The sequence below is a fragment of the Drosophila mauritiana genome, chromosome 2L (assembly GCF_004382145.1).
Source record: "Drosophila mauritiana strain mau12 chromosome 2L, ASM438214v1, whole genome shotgun sequence".
NCBI lineage: Eukaryota > Metazoa > Arthropoda > Insecta > Diptera > Drosophilidae > Drosophila > Drosophila mauritiana.
The window spans coordinates 4,206,281-4,220,138 of NC_046667.1; the positions used below are offsets into that span (position 1 = coordinate 4,206,281).

General features: G+C 45.7%; 2 protein-coding genes across 8 annotated transcripts in view; one reads left to right on the forward strand and one right to left on the reverse strand.

The window, feature by feature from the left end:
* Positions 1 to 3,603: 3,603 nt before the first annotated feature.
* On the reverse strand, positions 3,604 to 6,068 carry LOC117150816 (protein arginine N-methyltransferase 8). Its single transcript, XM_033317876.1, has 3 exons — positions 4,973 to 6,068; positions 4,685 to 4,914; positions 3,604 to 4,514 (listed from the first exon to the last, which is right to left on the reverse strand). The coding sequence occupies exons 1-3, from the start codon at positions 5,177 to 5,179 to the stop codon at positions 3,884 to 3,886; spliced, it is 1,068 nt and encodes a 355-aa protein (XP_033173767.1). The 5' UTR covers positions 5,180 to 6,068; the 3' UTR covers positions 3,604 to 3,883.
* A 2,950-nt stretch (positions 6,069 to 9,018) lies between these two features.
* The window catches only part of LOC117150793 (protein turtle), a 38,373-nt gene continuing 33,533 nt past the window's right edge, over positions 9,019 to 13,858 (forward strand). For 4 of the 7 annotated variants that reach the window (XM_033317845.1, XM_033317839.1, XM_033317840.1 and 1 more), the window contains exons 1-2: positions 9,020 to 9,126; positions 10,608 to 10,922. The gene's annotated coding sequence lies outside the window, so the exon portion shown is untranslated. Of the gene's footprint in view, positions 9,127 to 10,607; positions 10,923 to 13,858 lie in introns of all 7 variants that reach the window. The other 3 variants (XM_033317842.1, XM_033317843.1, XM_033317844.1) reach the window with 1 other exon arrangement.

The window sequence follows — 13,858 nt, forward strand, 5'->3', positions numbered from 1 at the left end:
ATTGGATTAATAAATTCTAGATATCATTAAGGGGAAATGTGAAATCGAAAGTGATTTCCACCCGTTTCAATCTATTTTGCTACTTTCCGAATTAAAAGCGATGAATATCATCTTTGTATACTGTAGTTTTTTCTCCGTGTGCCCGCAGCAGCGGCACAATGGAAGCAGCCCACAAACAACACACTGAAATTGTTTGCTTTGTGCCTTTGGCTGGCTGGCTGGTTGGCTGCGGGAAAAGCCAGCAGTGCTAATAAACAATGGGCCACGGCATGGGAAAATGGAAAAATGGGTCCAAGAGGGGCTGGGCGCTTGGGCGGACGCATCTGAGACTTCCTGGGCGCTACGAGCGCTGTCGCTACTAGATGTTTTTAGCTGTTTTACGCTTTTAGGGCAATTTGGGGACAACGCGGCGTATGCGTGTCGTGTCTACTGTCTACGCTGCCTTTGCAGGTGTCAAGTGCCAAGTGTGTAGTTTACCGCAAAGTGCTGCCCTGCATAGTGTATAGTATGTATGCATGTTTTAGTTTTCATAACCCGGAGCGCTAAAAAATAACAACAAAGGGCATTACATTTTCCATTCGAAAGGCACTGCGGCAGCTATAATGGCCACCGCATAACAGGCGCACACATACATTCAAGCACACACACACACACACAGAGGGCCGAGACAGGACCTTAAATTGTCCAATTCAAAGGCTTCTGCAGAGCATTTACGAGCAAGAACGGGAGCAGCAGGCGAATCCTGGGCCAGGACCAAAGGGAAACTCGTTAAATGCCATGGCTGCCTCCTGCATATATTGTTTGTGGCAGCATGTAAAGATGGGCCTCCATTCGAGGCGACTTCAAAAGGGAGTGAAAGTTTTCTTTGTCATCTATTAAGGCATTTCCTGCGAATGATTTATCCAGGCAGAAAAACCTTTGCAGGCTTCAAAGCGAGCTGTTAAAGCTGGGAAAGTTGGGCCCAAAATCTAAGGATGTATCCACTCCTTTAACGGAGACCTTAATTTTGCTAACGTTTTCCCCAACCATACGACTCGGTGTGCCCGAGCCAACAAATTAATTAGTTTTCAACACTCGAGTTACTTTAAATGGCAATTCGTATAATTAATTTCGCACACATTGGCACGAGAAGTGCAAAGCAAATCGAAATCAGCAGAGTAGTCGGAAGTGCTTAGTATGCTAAGGCCGAAGTAAAAGGACCTGCTGGGCCAGGTCAGGGGTCACACATTCAGAGACACATATCCATATTGAGACTCCGAGCCATCGGTAGCCAAAGGAAGCAATTTTCCTGCCGAATGCGTTTGCACAAAGCGAAGATATTGCAGAGTACACAGATCTATTTGTGTGAGTGTGTGAGCATTGGGATGTGCTTGCAGTGGCTTGGTTGTGGCCAGTCGACCAGAACTCCCAGGACTTCAAGGACTCCCTGTGCAATCACTCAAACGGCTAAGAAATCAACTGCCAAAGTCATAAATTTTCGGTTTGCAAACTGAAAATTATTTCAGCATCATCCTTCTCCCTTCGCTGGCAAAAGTTAAATAATGCAAGGACTGCAAGGACGGCATGTGAGTTTGTGCGGGTGTCTATGGCCAGTGAAAAATTGTGCAGAAATATTTAAACTGCAATTCCAAAGCGATTTGTTTTATGGCCCCAATGCTCGAGCATTGTTTCGTCGGCAGCCAGGACCTAAGCGCTCCGGATCCGGATGCGGATACGGATCGACTTCCGGATTCCACTCCGCTGCACCAGGCGGCGCGGAAAACTTAACTCGGATTTGATGTGGCCAAGCAGCTGTTAATGCTGCATGATTTATGCCCCGTTCCTCCTAGCCAGCTCATTATATGCCACTAAATCAGGGCTGCGAAGGCTGTGTGACCACGTCAATGTCGTTGGGAATTTTTGGCAGTACCAGTCCTGCGAGAGTCCTGCGAGGAGGATGTGTGGTCAATGCACTGCCACTTCCGGTCCGCCCCACTTCCGCCCGGCGGTCGTAAATTTTATGCAGCCGCTTTGTATATCCTCCAGTTATCCCCACTTCCCACTTCAGCTTGTTATTTTATCGGAGCGCAGTCTGCACTCCGTTGGAGCTGCCAATTGTCATCGCCAGCCTTCCAAGTCCGCGCTCGCATCCTGGCCATCCTGACAGACCATTGTCCGCCATTGTATCCTTTGGCCAATGATTTGTTTGGCCGCCTGCAGTTGGCTTGTTTTTCTTGGGCACCGCGATAAATCAACACGGGCAACCTCCATTTTGGCGACCCCAAACGGAATGGCCTGAGCTTTAGGATTACTATGCATTAGTACGAAATTAGAACTATTATATTTATGGCGCAAATAGTCTGCACATCATTTATGCAGCGCCCAGGTAAAAGGCAAAAAGAGGTAGAGCTACAAAAATAGAGGAAAAAAAGCCTAAGCCCTTGCACTGGAAACGAATTTTGAAAGGTATAATATCAAAATAATACACAGTTCATAGTTAACAGACCATTCCTCATTCATTGAAGCGAAGTCTCCGCTTACGTAACTTATATTTTATAAAGCTCTTAAATAACTTAAGAATGCACCTTCCGGGTTTTCTCAGTGTATCCACAGAGCCATTAGACACGCCTAGCAGTCACTGTCTGGCGTTGGGCTGTAATAAAAACATAAAATGTTGCACATTATGCAAACAAACCCACATGCACAGTGGCTCCCACACGCACACACACACACACACACACACATTTCAGCTTTGGCGATGGCGCCGCATGTCTAACGGTTTCGTTCGCCATTTGCAAACACACACGCACGCACACAAGGACGAGGGCGAGGACGCACACAGACACGGATGGATACCTTGTGCTGAGCAAACTTCAGGCCCTGTAAGTGTGTGTGTGTGTGTGGAGAACATTAAATTTATTTGAAATTATTATTATGCGCATTTACCTAACATTTGCATAACCGTCAACGGTTTGCAGGATAACAGCAGGAGCCCTTCTCTGTGGGCCAATTTGCGAGTGAAATGTGGCTGGAAGTGGGGAACTGGGCCAGAGCACAAGCAAATGCCAAACAGCTTATAATTTGATTGAAAAGTCCGCGAGGAGTGATCCAGAATGAATCTTTTTTAGGGGCCACGATTTGCCGACTTTGGGCGCATTTATCACGCCGCAGATCCTGCAGTATTTAACTGAAATAGTTTGGCAATTGTTGTGGCAAACAATATTATGCATTCGCTTAATGCGCTAGTTTATGGCGTCAACTGACCGGCATAAATAAAGCAGCGATAGAAAAAATGCAAAATGGGATCCAGCAAAAAATAAATACATATGAAAATAAAAACATGGGGCATAAATTAAAAGCAGCGCGCAGTACATTCGCCCACATCGCACACACAACGCCGCACACACACACATCGGAAAATTGTTTTAAATAATTAAATGCTGGCGCTGCACTTATTTACACCATTTGCCAACTGTGTGCACTAGGTGTGCTGCAAAGAGCAAACCAGTTGCCAGAGGGATTGTAACTTTGAGATGCCCTACGCACATATCAAATTCGAAAATTATACAAGGTGAGACTATAGTTTTGTTTTTTATTGTCTTCATAGGTAGAGAATAAGCATTTTTTTTTAGTGTACTTGTGCACACAAGTATATTGTTGCTTACTTTTAGTCACCTTCTTCCAAGATTCAGGGTGTTGGAAAGTTATTGAGTCCGTAGCTCTTTCCTGAATCCCTCGCATATGTATGCCACTGAATTCTTGCATAGAGATGTTTTTATGTGTGCCTACACACAATAAAATTATATAAATATTGCACACAATGTGGCTGGCTTTTACTTTATTTTACTGGTCGTTCATTTTATCGTGATCCTATGATATTTCGTGTGCCACTTTTGGTGCAGGCTCAACAAAGTGTGAGGGGATCGGTGAGCACAAAGGACTGATGGATGGTGACCGACTTCTCCCGGCCATCGAAGTTCAAAAAGATGTCGAATTCCGTGTCAAAGATGCTGTTCTCGCTGGGTTTCATGGCGAACACGCCCTTGATGCACTCACCTGCCATAACAGGCAGTGGTGTCTCCAGGTAGAAGACCGTTTGGTTCCAGTGGGTCCACGGAGCAGAGGGCGACGTGCTGATGCTGATCCTTTGCGTGCTCTTGCTGAATCCGACATCGAAGTAGGCCACCAGGGCGTGTACCCATCCATTTCGGGTGACCTTCAGCTCGAATAGCGAACGAAACTTGGCGGATTGGCGTGGCTCGGTGTACAGATCCAGCGATTTGACCAGGCACACCCTGCTCATCAGCTGGTCACCGGTCACGTGCTCCACCACCGCCTTGGACTCGCATCTGAGCCGGATGGCGGACAGGTCGAAGCCGTGCACATCGTGCCAGAAGCCAAGATCCTGGTCCCGTCCCTTGATGGCCGCCAGATAAAGCTGCGCCGTGTCCGGATAGATGTGGCCTGCGGCGGACAGCCACTTGTCCCGCGCAAATAACAACGACTCGAGCATATTTCCAGAAAACAGGGAGGAGCTGTGGCAAAATAGTTTTGGGCTTAAGGTTATTGATGTGGGAAATAAGAGGGCAAAATGATCACTATCTTTGTATAAATAGAATAACCCATTCACTGAGAATATAATGTTTAAATATAGATAGAAAGTACCTTCTATTTCTTTGGAACTGTCTCTGATTTGCCTACTTACCCCATCCAGTCGCACACTATAATATCCACCTTTTTAATCCCATTAGGTAGTTCAATGTCCTCCACTTTTCCCTGGATCACCGTTATAACTCTGCCGAATTCATTATCCTGGGCTACCTGTTGGGCATATTTCGAAATGGTGGCCGCATCTACTGCCAGGACTCTTTTGGAACCCGCCTTGGCTGCGAATATCGAAAGGACGCCCATGCCGCAGCCCACATCCAGAACGGTCTTGGAGTGGAAGGATCTCTTAAGGGATCTGTTTATATACAGGTACTACTCTACCCACCTTGTGCCTGAAGAACTCGTTGTGCTGAATGGCCTCGCGGTAGGCCTTAATTCGGACTGAATCTTTCAACAGCCATTCGTGTATCTCAATGCGGCCATAAAGTTTGAAATAATGCGCCTCCTGTCTTCGGCGATCCTTGGTGATCTGATTGGCATTGCTGTGGTCTTCATCCATCTTCTCTTCGTCTTTTGCAAGGTCCTCTAACATTTTCAGTCGTATAAAGCTAGCTTTGATAAATTCTTTCTATACTGAAAAAGCAAAGGTATCTAAATGTCAAGAATTTACTTTTATCCAGGGCTGCATGCGCAAAATGGCTAATTTGGCAGGGCTAGTTTTTCATAATTAATTTTTTTAATTACCACCCGCCGTACCCCGCACGTGCATTAACTAATTAAAAAGCTCATTAGCGTACATAAATCAGCGTTATGCAGACATAAATTTCATTATTACATCCAGCCAGCTCCGCTGACCCACTACTTCTCCGGAACAAAAGGACCATGACGAGCTGGGGCAGCAAACAAGTTTGGTGGAGGAAGCCACCGGACGAGGGATATCATTCACTCCACCAAAGACGGCATCTTCGTCATCGCATCCCTCCGACTCCACGGAAAACAATGTCTTCGTCTAGTCGGGCTCGCAATTATGGTCACACTGCTTCCGGGCATTCCCAATTCGATTGTGCAGCTGGAAACGGGAATGGGACCGAGAAAGTGAAAAGTAAAAGATGCTCCTCCCGTTCCCCGTTCCCTGTATTCTTGTATCTTTTCTCCTTTTGCCTTCAGCAGCAACAATCGCTGGTTTCTTGACTTAAGCAGGGCACAGCAGAGCGTGAAAACATCATAAAGATGAGAAATTATTATCTGGCCCATATCCAGGGGACAGGAGGGGAGCATTTAGCTGCTCTGTTAGCGGCCCTGAATGAAATATCACATCCTGCAGAGGAATAAAAATCAGCGTCGGTAAAAAATACACATAAGAGAAGTAAGCAGGAAGCATCCGGAGCTCGAACAGGAAGACGAGGATACACACCCACTCCCCCAGACGAACGATAAACGCTCGCAGCGTCAAAAGACAATGATGGGGCAGGATGGACTGGGAATGCGTACACAGAAAGAAAAAAATATATGTCACGCACATATACTTGTATATCAACCTTTATTTCGAGAAAACGACTTAGCAGAAAAACAGAATAAAATGTTTTTAGGCGAAATATTCTTCGACATTTGCTTACTTATTTCATTATTAATCACTTATTTGATATATATTGTATTTTTTTAACGTGTATTGGTCTTTTGCAGGGCCTAAATCGGTCCAAGAATATGGTAGCTGGCAAATGCAGAGGGTAAAGCCAGCATCAGAAGTGACGAAAAATTGTAAAAATAAAATATAATGGCAACGCAGGACTGACTCGTCCTGGACTTGGGCGATAATTTTTTATTTGTATGCCCGCCGTAGGCCAATAGCAGGACAAAAGGGGTGACGGGGTGGTTGGCTCACACACACACACACACACACCGATAGAGAGACACACACACACGAGCACAGGAGACAAATACAAACACAAGCACTTTGCGGCCATCGCAGTCAAGCTCCGCGTTATCCTTTGTGTAATTTCTGGTTTAATGAGGCGGCATTGGGATGGACGCGCCCACCTCTACAATCCGCCCCCCCTGCAAGGCCATAGGTAAGCATTTTTACACTCATACATTTTTACGACTCGAGCATTAAGTTAAAATTTGTGTTAAATATTTTATTGTTTTTATGGCCACATGAACACCTTGCAGCGACACGAGCCGGGCAAATTATGTGGAAGCCCAGCGACTGGGGACCCGGTTTCAGAGACAATATTTCTATGTCCTTGGCTATGCACGTCGAGAAAGAAGCCACAAGGAACAGGACGTAGTTTAATTTGGATAACAATTACCTATTCTCATGAATTTCGATTCTTACAACCAAATGGTGATTAGGGTTGCTACCTTAAAGCAAGCCTGATAAGCCTTTTTGATCGTTTTGTTCGAATGCTTTATGGATTGATATCAGAAAGTTAAAAATATTTTAGATATAATTTCAATGTGCCTAATGGAAACTATGCAACTGCTAGGAACACTAGCACTAATCTAGTTTTTAAACTAACTCATTTTTCTCAATGTTTGCAAAAGCATATTTTCACCCATAACACGTGCGGCTGTTTCTCTGGAGAACTGGACACTGCCTACGTGCGGTCATTAATAGTTGGCAACTGCTCCTGGATTGTCTCACTCATACACGATAATCTCGACACCTCCTGGGCCTTTCAGCCCAAACAAATCGAGATTTGGGCGATTATGAAATTGGCAATTAGTTGACTGTTTTGTGACAGCTGTTCGATTTCAGGTAGCATCGACTTTGAGCCCAGCATATGGCTGGCTCTTCAGCACACTCGAGGCATTCAGGGAATCGCACTTGACAGCCGTGAAGCGTCGACTCTTAGACGAACGAGCCACTTTGGGAGGCGTTCACCTGTCTGAAGTCAGAAATTAGTGACTTGGCTTGAGGAGAGGGGTGGTGGGGAAGGACCTATTAACGGGCCGGGTGAATTATGATTACGGGATGGCATGCATGGCTTTATAGCATGTAGCCCCCGATTATGTGCAGATTTATTGCAGCTAAAAATCAACGCTAATATAATGCATAAATCAGAGTGCCAAAATCAACATATATGTAGTAGGTACTCTGTTGTGTGTGTGCGTGTGTGTGGCAGTGCACCAGAAGGAGGTCCTGCGAAGGATTCGCCAGAGTGGCCTGTGAACCAAGTGAAATTCAGCGAAAACGAAACATTTTGGCAAAGTCGTTGGGTGGCAAAAGTGGGTGTTGCGAGTGGGTGGTGCCGAATGGGGTGGTGGTGGTTCTCAGAGAGCAAAAGAGCGAAAGAGGCCAGCATATTGAGGGCGTCTCTCGGCAGGATTTTCTCTTTTGCAGATTTTCGCGCAGTCGCACTGATTTGCCCACCTTCCAGTGGCGGAGTTTTCCTCTCGCTCGGTCTGCAAGGGAAATATTCCGGCACTCGAGCACGGGGAAACTGGGTTTTCTCGGCCACGGCAGCAGATGTTGGCTAATTGAAGCATTACAACGTAGGTCAGGCTCACCGTGAGTCGTGGGAACTTTATGACTGGCCAAAAGTGACGTTGCAAATGGACCGTCGAGATGCACAGACCACCAAATGCAGGTAGAAATCATAGATCATCGCTGATGATGTACCGCATTCTTGGGCATAATTAAAAAGCCATTTGAGCGGGGGGTTCGCTCGCATTATCCAATTATATGGCCCATGGCCGGGGCTATGCTACGGTTCTTTGGCTACTCAAACAGAAATGTTTTGGGTGTTTGGCACTTAACACATTTCCACATGGCTTCACTCTTTCAACTTTGAGCGGGCTGCGCAGGCGCTTTTCGCCTTTTCTGAGCGCCAAACGAGTTGGGAGTTTGGCGGAGAAACTGGTTTTTGGGTCACAGTCACATCGAAGGGCCCGCCGACAGTCGAGAACAGGTAAACTCGAGATAATTATTCAATGAAGCCGAGCGGCCGCGCAGAAGGGCTTCCCACACACAAAAAAACATAGGTAGTGTCTTGACCATTGTGTTTGGTAATTGCAGCCACAACAAATATTCAAGTAAGCCTTGGAAATCAAGCAAATATCTGAATTTATGAGGTGTTTTCTTAGGACTCATTGCTAGCAATAACAATTGCTGGCAACACAATCCTGTCCAGAAATACAACGCATTTGTTTCGAGTGCACTGCACTCCCCTGAATTCTCGGGTTCTCTGCGGTCCGGTCCGTCGCCGTCGGAAAGCCATGTCAAAGGGTTAGGACAGGTTCGCTGGCCACATTCGCTCGGCCCGAAGCTGAATCGGAATATGGCATTAGCCAGCATCAGATAGTATAAGAGAGTATAGGCCCTCTCCTTCTCGCCGAAGCAGCGCGCTCTCTCGCTCTCACTCTCGCTCTCTCCGTTCGTGCAGCGAATGCCGTCTCTTTTTCGAGTGGCAAATCGAGCACTCCTGACGCAGATTCAGTACTCAATTGTTGTTCCACCACGGCGTACGTGAACGCGGACGAAATCCGTAGAGTCCAAAGCAATCAGAAATCCCATTTCAATCGCAGCGTTCAGTGGCCGTAAGTGCTGTCTCGCTCTCGCCTTTTCCCAGTGTGTGTGTGTGAGTGTGTTTGTGTGCGACTAGGAAAATTGTTCAAGTTATGGATACGCAAATTGATGGAAAATGATGAGTGAATAAAAGAAAAACAAAGCAAAAAGCGGGCGGCAATCAAGCGGAACGTCACAAATTCAAATCACCACCGGAAAAAGGGGTGGGAAAACGCTCTCCCAATTGTGCGTGTGTGCGTACATATGTGTGTGTCTGTGCTAAAGTGGAAATTCGCTCGCGTTTTCGGCGCTTTTCACGCTCCTTTGGCCAGAATCGGAAAAACAGGACCACACCCGCGCGGGTGCAAAACTTGAAAATGTGGGGGAAAAAAAGCAGCAGAACAGCCAAGAAAAACAGCGCTGCAAGAAAAATTCCAGTTTCCCAAAGGATCGCAAAGAGAGTGACAGAGAGTTATAAGAGTCGTTTATGAAAACTTGTACTGGCTGCAAGTTCTCAATGGGGGGGTTTTTCGGGCCAGGACAGTTGCGCAAGTGAGCAGTTCCCGTTATTGGGGAATTTTGGCCAACAAGATAGCCGTTACGCATCAGCTGATTGCTTGGAAGGGAAATATAGGGTCCTTTTACAACAGAAATGCCAGCTTATAGAAACATAAAAATGTTTTAATTTTTACAAATATTTAAAGTTCAAAAAAAAAGAATCTTTAATATTTATTTTCAAAACCTTATCAATAACAGCATCCTTTATAGAAATATCTTTTGATGTTAGGCAGCGTTGAAAATATTAAAATATTTCCTATACTAATGTTTTAGCTCCAGCTTGCTAACATTTCGAGCATAGCTTGTTCAAAAATTGCCAAAAAATCAAACCCCATATTTTCCCGCTGAGCACTTTTCCCCACTGCCTTGGAATACTGGTTCTCTCTGTTTCTGTTTTTTGGCCTGTGCAGCCGCCGCGATTTTCCAGCGAGCTGTTCGACAGGCCCGTCAGTCGGAGTTTTCAAAAAACGCCAGGCAATTGGTGTGGCGGCGACGCACAGCTGTGAGTTTCAGTTTATGGTTTCGACCTGTGATTTTGGCCCGACCAAGTGGAAAAACAGTGGGAGGATGCTAATAAAGCAGCTCGCCAAGTGACAATTATATAATGCATATGAGGCGCATAGTTCGTATAGGGCGTATAAGGCGTAGCCCCCGCATTGACCCATGAGTCACGTGTTTCGGAGTGTGTGCCGCAGTGAAGTCCACAAATGCCGAAGGACCTTTATTTGTTGACCAGACCCAGTGGTGACAATTGCCACATCCCATGCTCATATTCCTGATTTTACGCCGTATTGATTTTATTTGTTGTGTGCATAAAAGGCGCGTTTATACGCGAAGTCCTCGCATCGCCATTCATTTTACGCCTTATGTCTTATGAGTTTTGCCTTTGTTCTGAAGCACTCAAGCAACCATTTCCCCCAATCAAATTGGAATAACATAAAAATCCTTTGTGCAGCCCCACGTAAAAGTCAACGGTTTCATAGTCCTTCGTCAAACGCATACGCCCAGTGTACTCGAAGTGGAAAGTGTCATAAAGTATGCGATTATCCTGTAAACAAAGTGTAAAACGCGCCCAGTAAACGCCGAAAACGAAAGGCGAACAGCAAACAACTCCCGGATTTTACGACTTGAGCAATCAACTCGCCTGGTCACTCACCAACTTGAGAACCCCAGGACTGTAAGACTCCAGGAGTGCAGGACTCTTGGAATTGGCCAGTACACAACTATAGAATTGGATCTGGGCACGTCGTATAATGATTGCGCAAGTGAGGTGAGTCACCCAAATGTCGATATACTCTGAATTGTAATGTAGGGGAAATCCTCGGGTAAAACTGCAGTTACAGCTACAGCTGCAACTGAAACTAAAACATCGACAATTGCACACACATCGAACAGAACAATCAAATGCTCCAATGTCCGCAGGCTAGAATTTAATTAAAATTTATGAAATTTCAATTACATCGGCAAGTGTAAATAAGTGCGCGTGCGAGCATTACGGGCCCAATTCAATTACGAAATTTTCGAAAGGCCAGAAAAAAGCACTCTGGCCCGGAAAAACAAACAACCGAACCGAACTGAACTGAACTGGGCCAGAAAGCAGAAAACAAACGGCAAATGCCAGGCGGGAATTGAAGGGATCGGTTTTCGAGAGGGGATTGCAGTTTCGGTGGCTCGAAACGGATGGAGGGGCTTGATTGGTTTTGTGGCTTTGTATCCACATCTTGCTCGGAGGAGCCACCAGTGGGGCTAGATTGACCATCTGCAGTTCGAAATAACGAAGCAGCAAACATGTGTAACCGATGACGACAAAGACGGGGACAGATGATAAAGACAAAGGGTTATTAGTGGTTCCGGGGGCCAGGAAATTGCAATTCCCATAGAGGGACACCAACATACGGATACGTATCCGTGGCTTTGCGCTTCGCTTCAGTCGCTCCACTCGCCTCTTGGCAGTCATTTATTCGAATATTCCAATTTTCCCCCGCCCCCAAAATGCTTAATATTGATAAATGAAGTAGTTGTTTGCCCATTTCGCTCCACACAAGATGGGTTTACTGCGCCCCCTCCAAAGAATTAGGGAGTAAATTTGGGCCTGTCTGTCGACGGGTCCCTGAAATGCCAGCAATCATCGGTGGATCGATTTACCATTACATTTGGTGCATGCCAGATATTTACATGTAAATATAAAGGCTGTAAGTGGGTGCTTGCGTGACTGCCGACTAAGGTCACTTGGTAACCTATTCAAACGAGTTACGACCTCGCTTAGCGGCGATAACGATAACGATAGCGATAACTACGCTCACACACGAATGCAGGCAAAAGCGACGCGCCATAAGTGTAAACATAAACAAGAAATTGGGGTCACAGCTTCGATTATCGGAGATTTGGATACTCTTTCCCTGTTTGGCATACACAAAATATTATTCAATGGAAGCTAAATATTTACATATTGTTCTATAATTAAGGGGACTTCCTGTAAAGTTTGCAGTACTGTAACCTACTTTGCATTCAATGTAGATCTATGAACTTTTTTTCTTTTCTAGAAGAAAAGAATCTTGACATGTCCGAACTTATGTAAGTTGAAATATCTTCAGTTATCATATAAACTGTTTTCTTGGTTCACCAAATTCTGCTGAAAAGAAAGTGTACCTATTATTTCGTTACGAAAGTAAAGCCCCCAAAAAGATCAAAACAAAAGCCATGCGGGGTACGGAAGCTGTGGTCAGTCAGTCAGTGAGTCTGCTTAGAGTTTTTCGTTTTTTCGTGTTTTCGCTGGAATTTGTTGGCTTCGGGCTCCCAGCCAGATTATCCAACAATGTGAACTAGAGTGGACGCAAAGCAACAACATCGGGCCTGAGAACTTTATCAGCCACTCTGCGTTTGGGTATACACACTCCGCACTCTCTCGATCGCCATCTCCATCTCGATCGGACAACTCCAGAGTTGGCGCCCAAAAAACTGGCGCACATAATGGGACCGAGCGAAACTCGAGCCCAAAACACAAAACACAAAAAGTTCGAGATGAAGGCGTAGAAGTTTGGATGTCGTCGGATGGCAGGGGGCAGGCTTGGGGTCTGGAGATCGGCTTACACTTGGGGCTGAGTGGTACATACGGGCTATGTACATCTACATCATCGGACTTCAGGTCTCAGCCTGGGTTCTCAGGTCCCCCAGGTCTTCACGTATAAGAGAGCCGGACGACTCGAACTTGTTTTTCTTTTGCCACGATAGATACACAGAATTTCCTGCAGCAGCCGTTTGTTCCTGTATTGACGTCAGATGGAAACACCGAATGCAATTCGCAGTCGAAGATCTTGGTGCAGTGGCAACAACAGAGGCCAGGTAGAAACACGGAAAGAAAAATCATAGTGCAACAAAGAAATTTTACGATACCTATCCTTACAATATTGAATAATAAACAAACCCAATTTCTTTGCTCTTCGATTTGGTTAAAGGGATGCTGAATATGTAGTTGTTAGCTGGATTTTTTGCCAGTGCAGGGAAACCAACTCCCAAACATTCCCACACAAGTCGCTCAGGTGAAGTTGGGCGGGAACGGTGAATGGTTGTGGCTGGTAGTAATGGCACCACATGCAGGGCTTCGCCTGTAGGTGCACCACTCAGACCCGCACTCATCGCACCTCTCGGCACCACTCACCCACATCCTGGTGACGCTTTGTTCTGGGCTCTTGTTTTTCTGTTTTTGTTGGGACTTTACACTCCATTGGCAGTGAAGCGTTGAAATTGACCCAGTTGTTGATTTATTTTTACTGCTCTTCGGGCCCAGCAAGGCGACTGAGTCGTGGCGTTTCGCCTGCAATTGGATGATGGCCCGGGCCCGGACTGGCAAAAATAATTCGAATTGAAATGCAGGAAAAAGCGGAAAACAATCCGAATTTGCGTTCCCATTTAAATGCATGAAACTCACATTTCCGAATATTCGAGGAGTCAGCACGATCTGACTTCACTCAAATCGAATCGAATAGAGTCGAGTTGAGTTGAGGCGAGTCGAGTAGAAAAAAAACGAATGAGTCGCTTTAAGGTCTCGAGCTCCGTGCACGAATGCATTTTCAATTTGCTGGCTAAAAATTCCGGAGTCGAGATGGCTGAGAGGCAGCAAGTTTGCAGTTGAAGTTGAAAATTGTTTGCATTTTTGCGCTTACGATAAAAAATAAGTACTGGTTTTATATGGTGGAAGGCCCTCGT

Coding starts and splice junctions, on each gene's coding strand:
- LOC117150816 (XM_033317876.1), bottom strand. CDS start 5,179: ATGTTAGAGGACCTTGCAAAAGACGAAGAGAAGATGGATGAAGACCAC. Junction 4,915..4,972: donor ACGAGTTCTTCAGGCACAAG/GTGGGTAGAGTA, acceptor TTCCACTCCAAG/ACCGTTCTGGATGTGGGCTG. Junction 4,515..4,684: donor ATAGTGTGCGACTGGATGGG/GTAAGTAGGCAA, acceptor ATTTTGCCACAG/CTCCTCCCTGTTTTCTGGAA.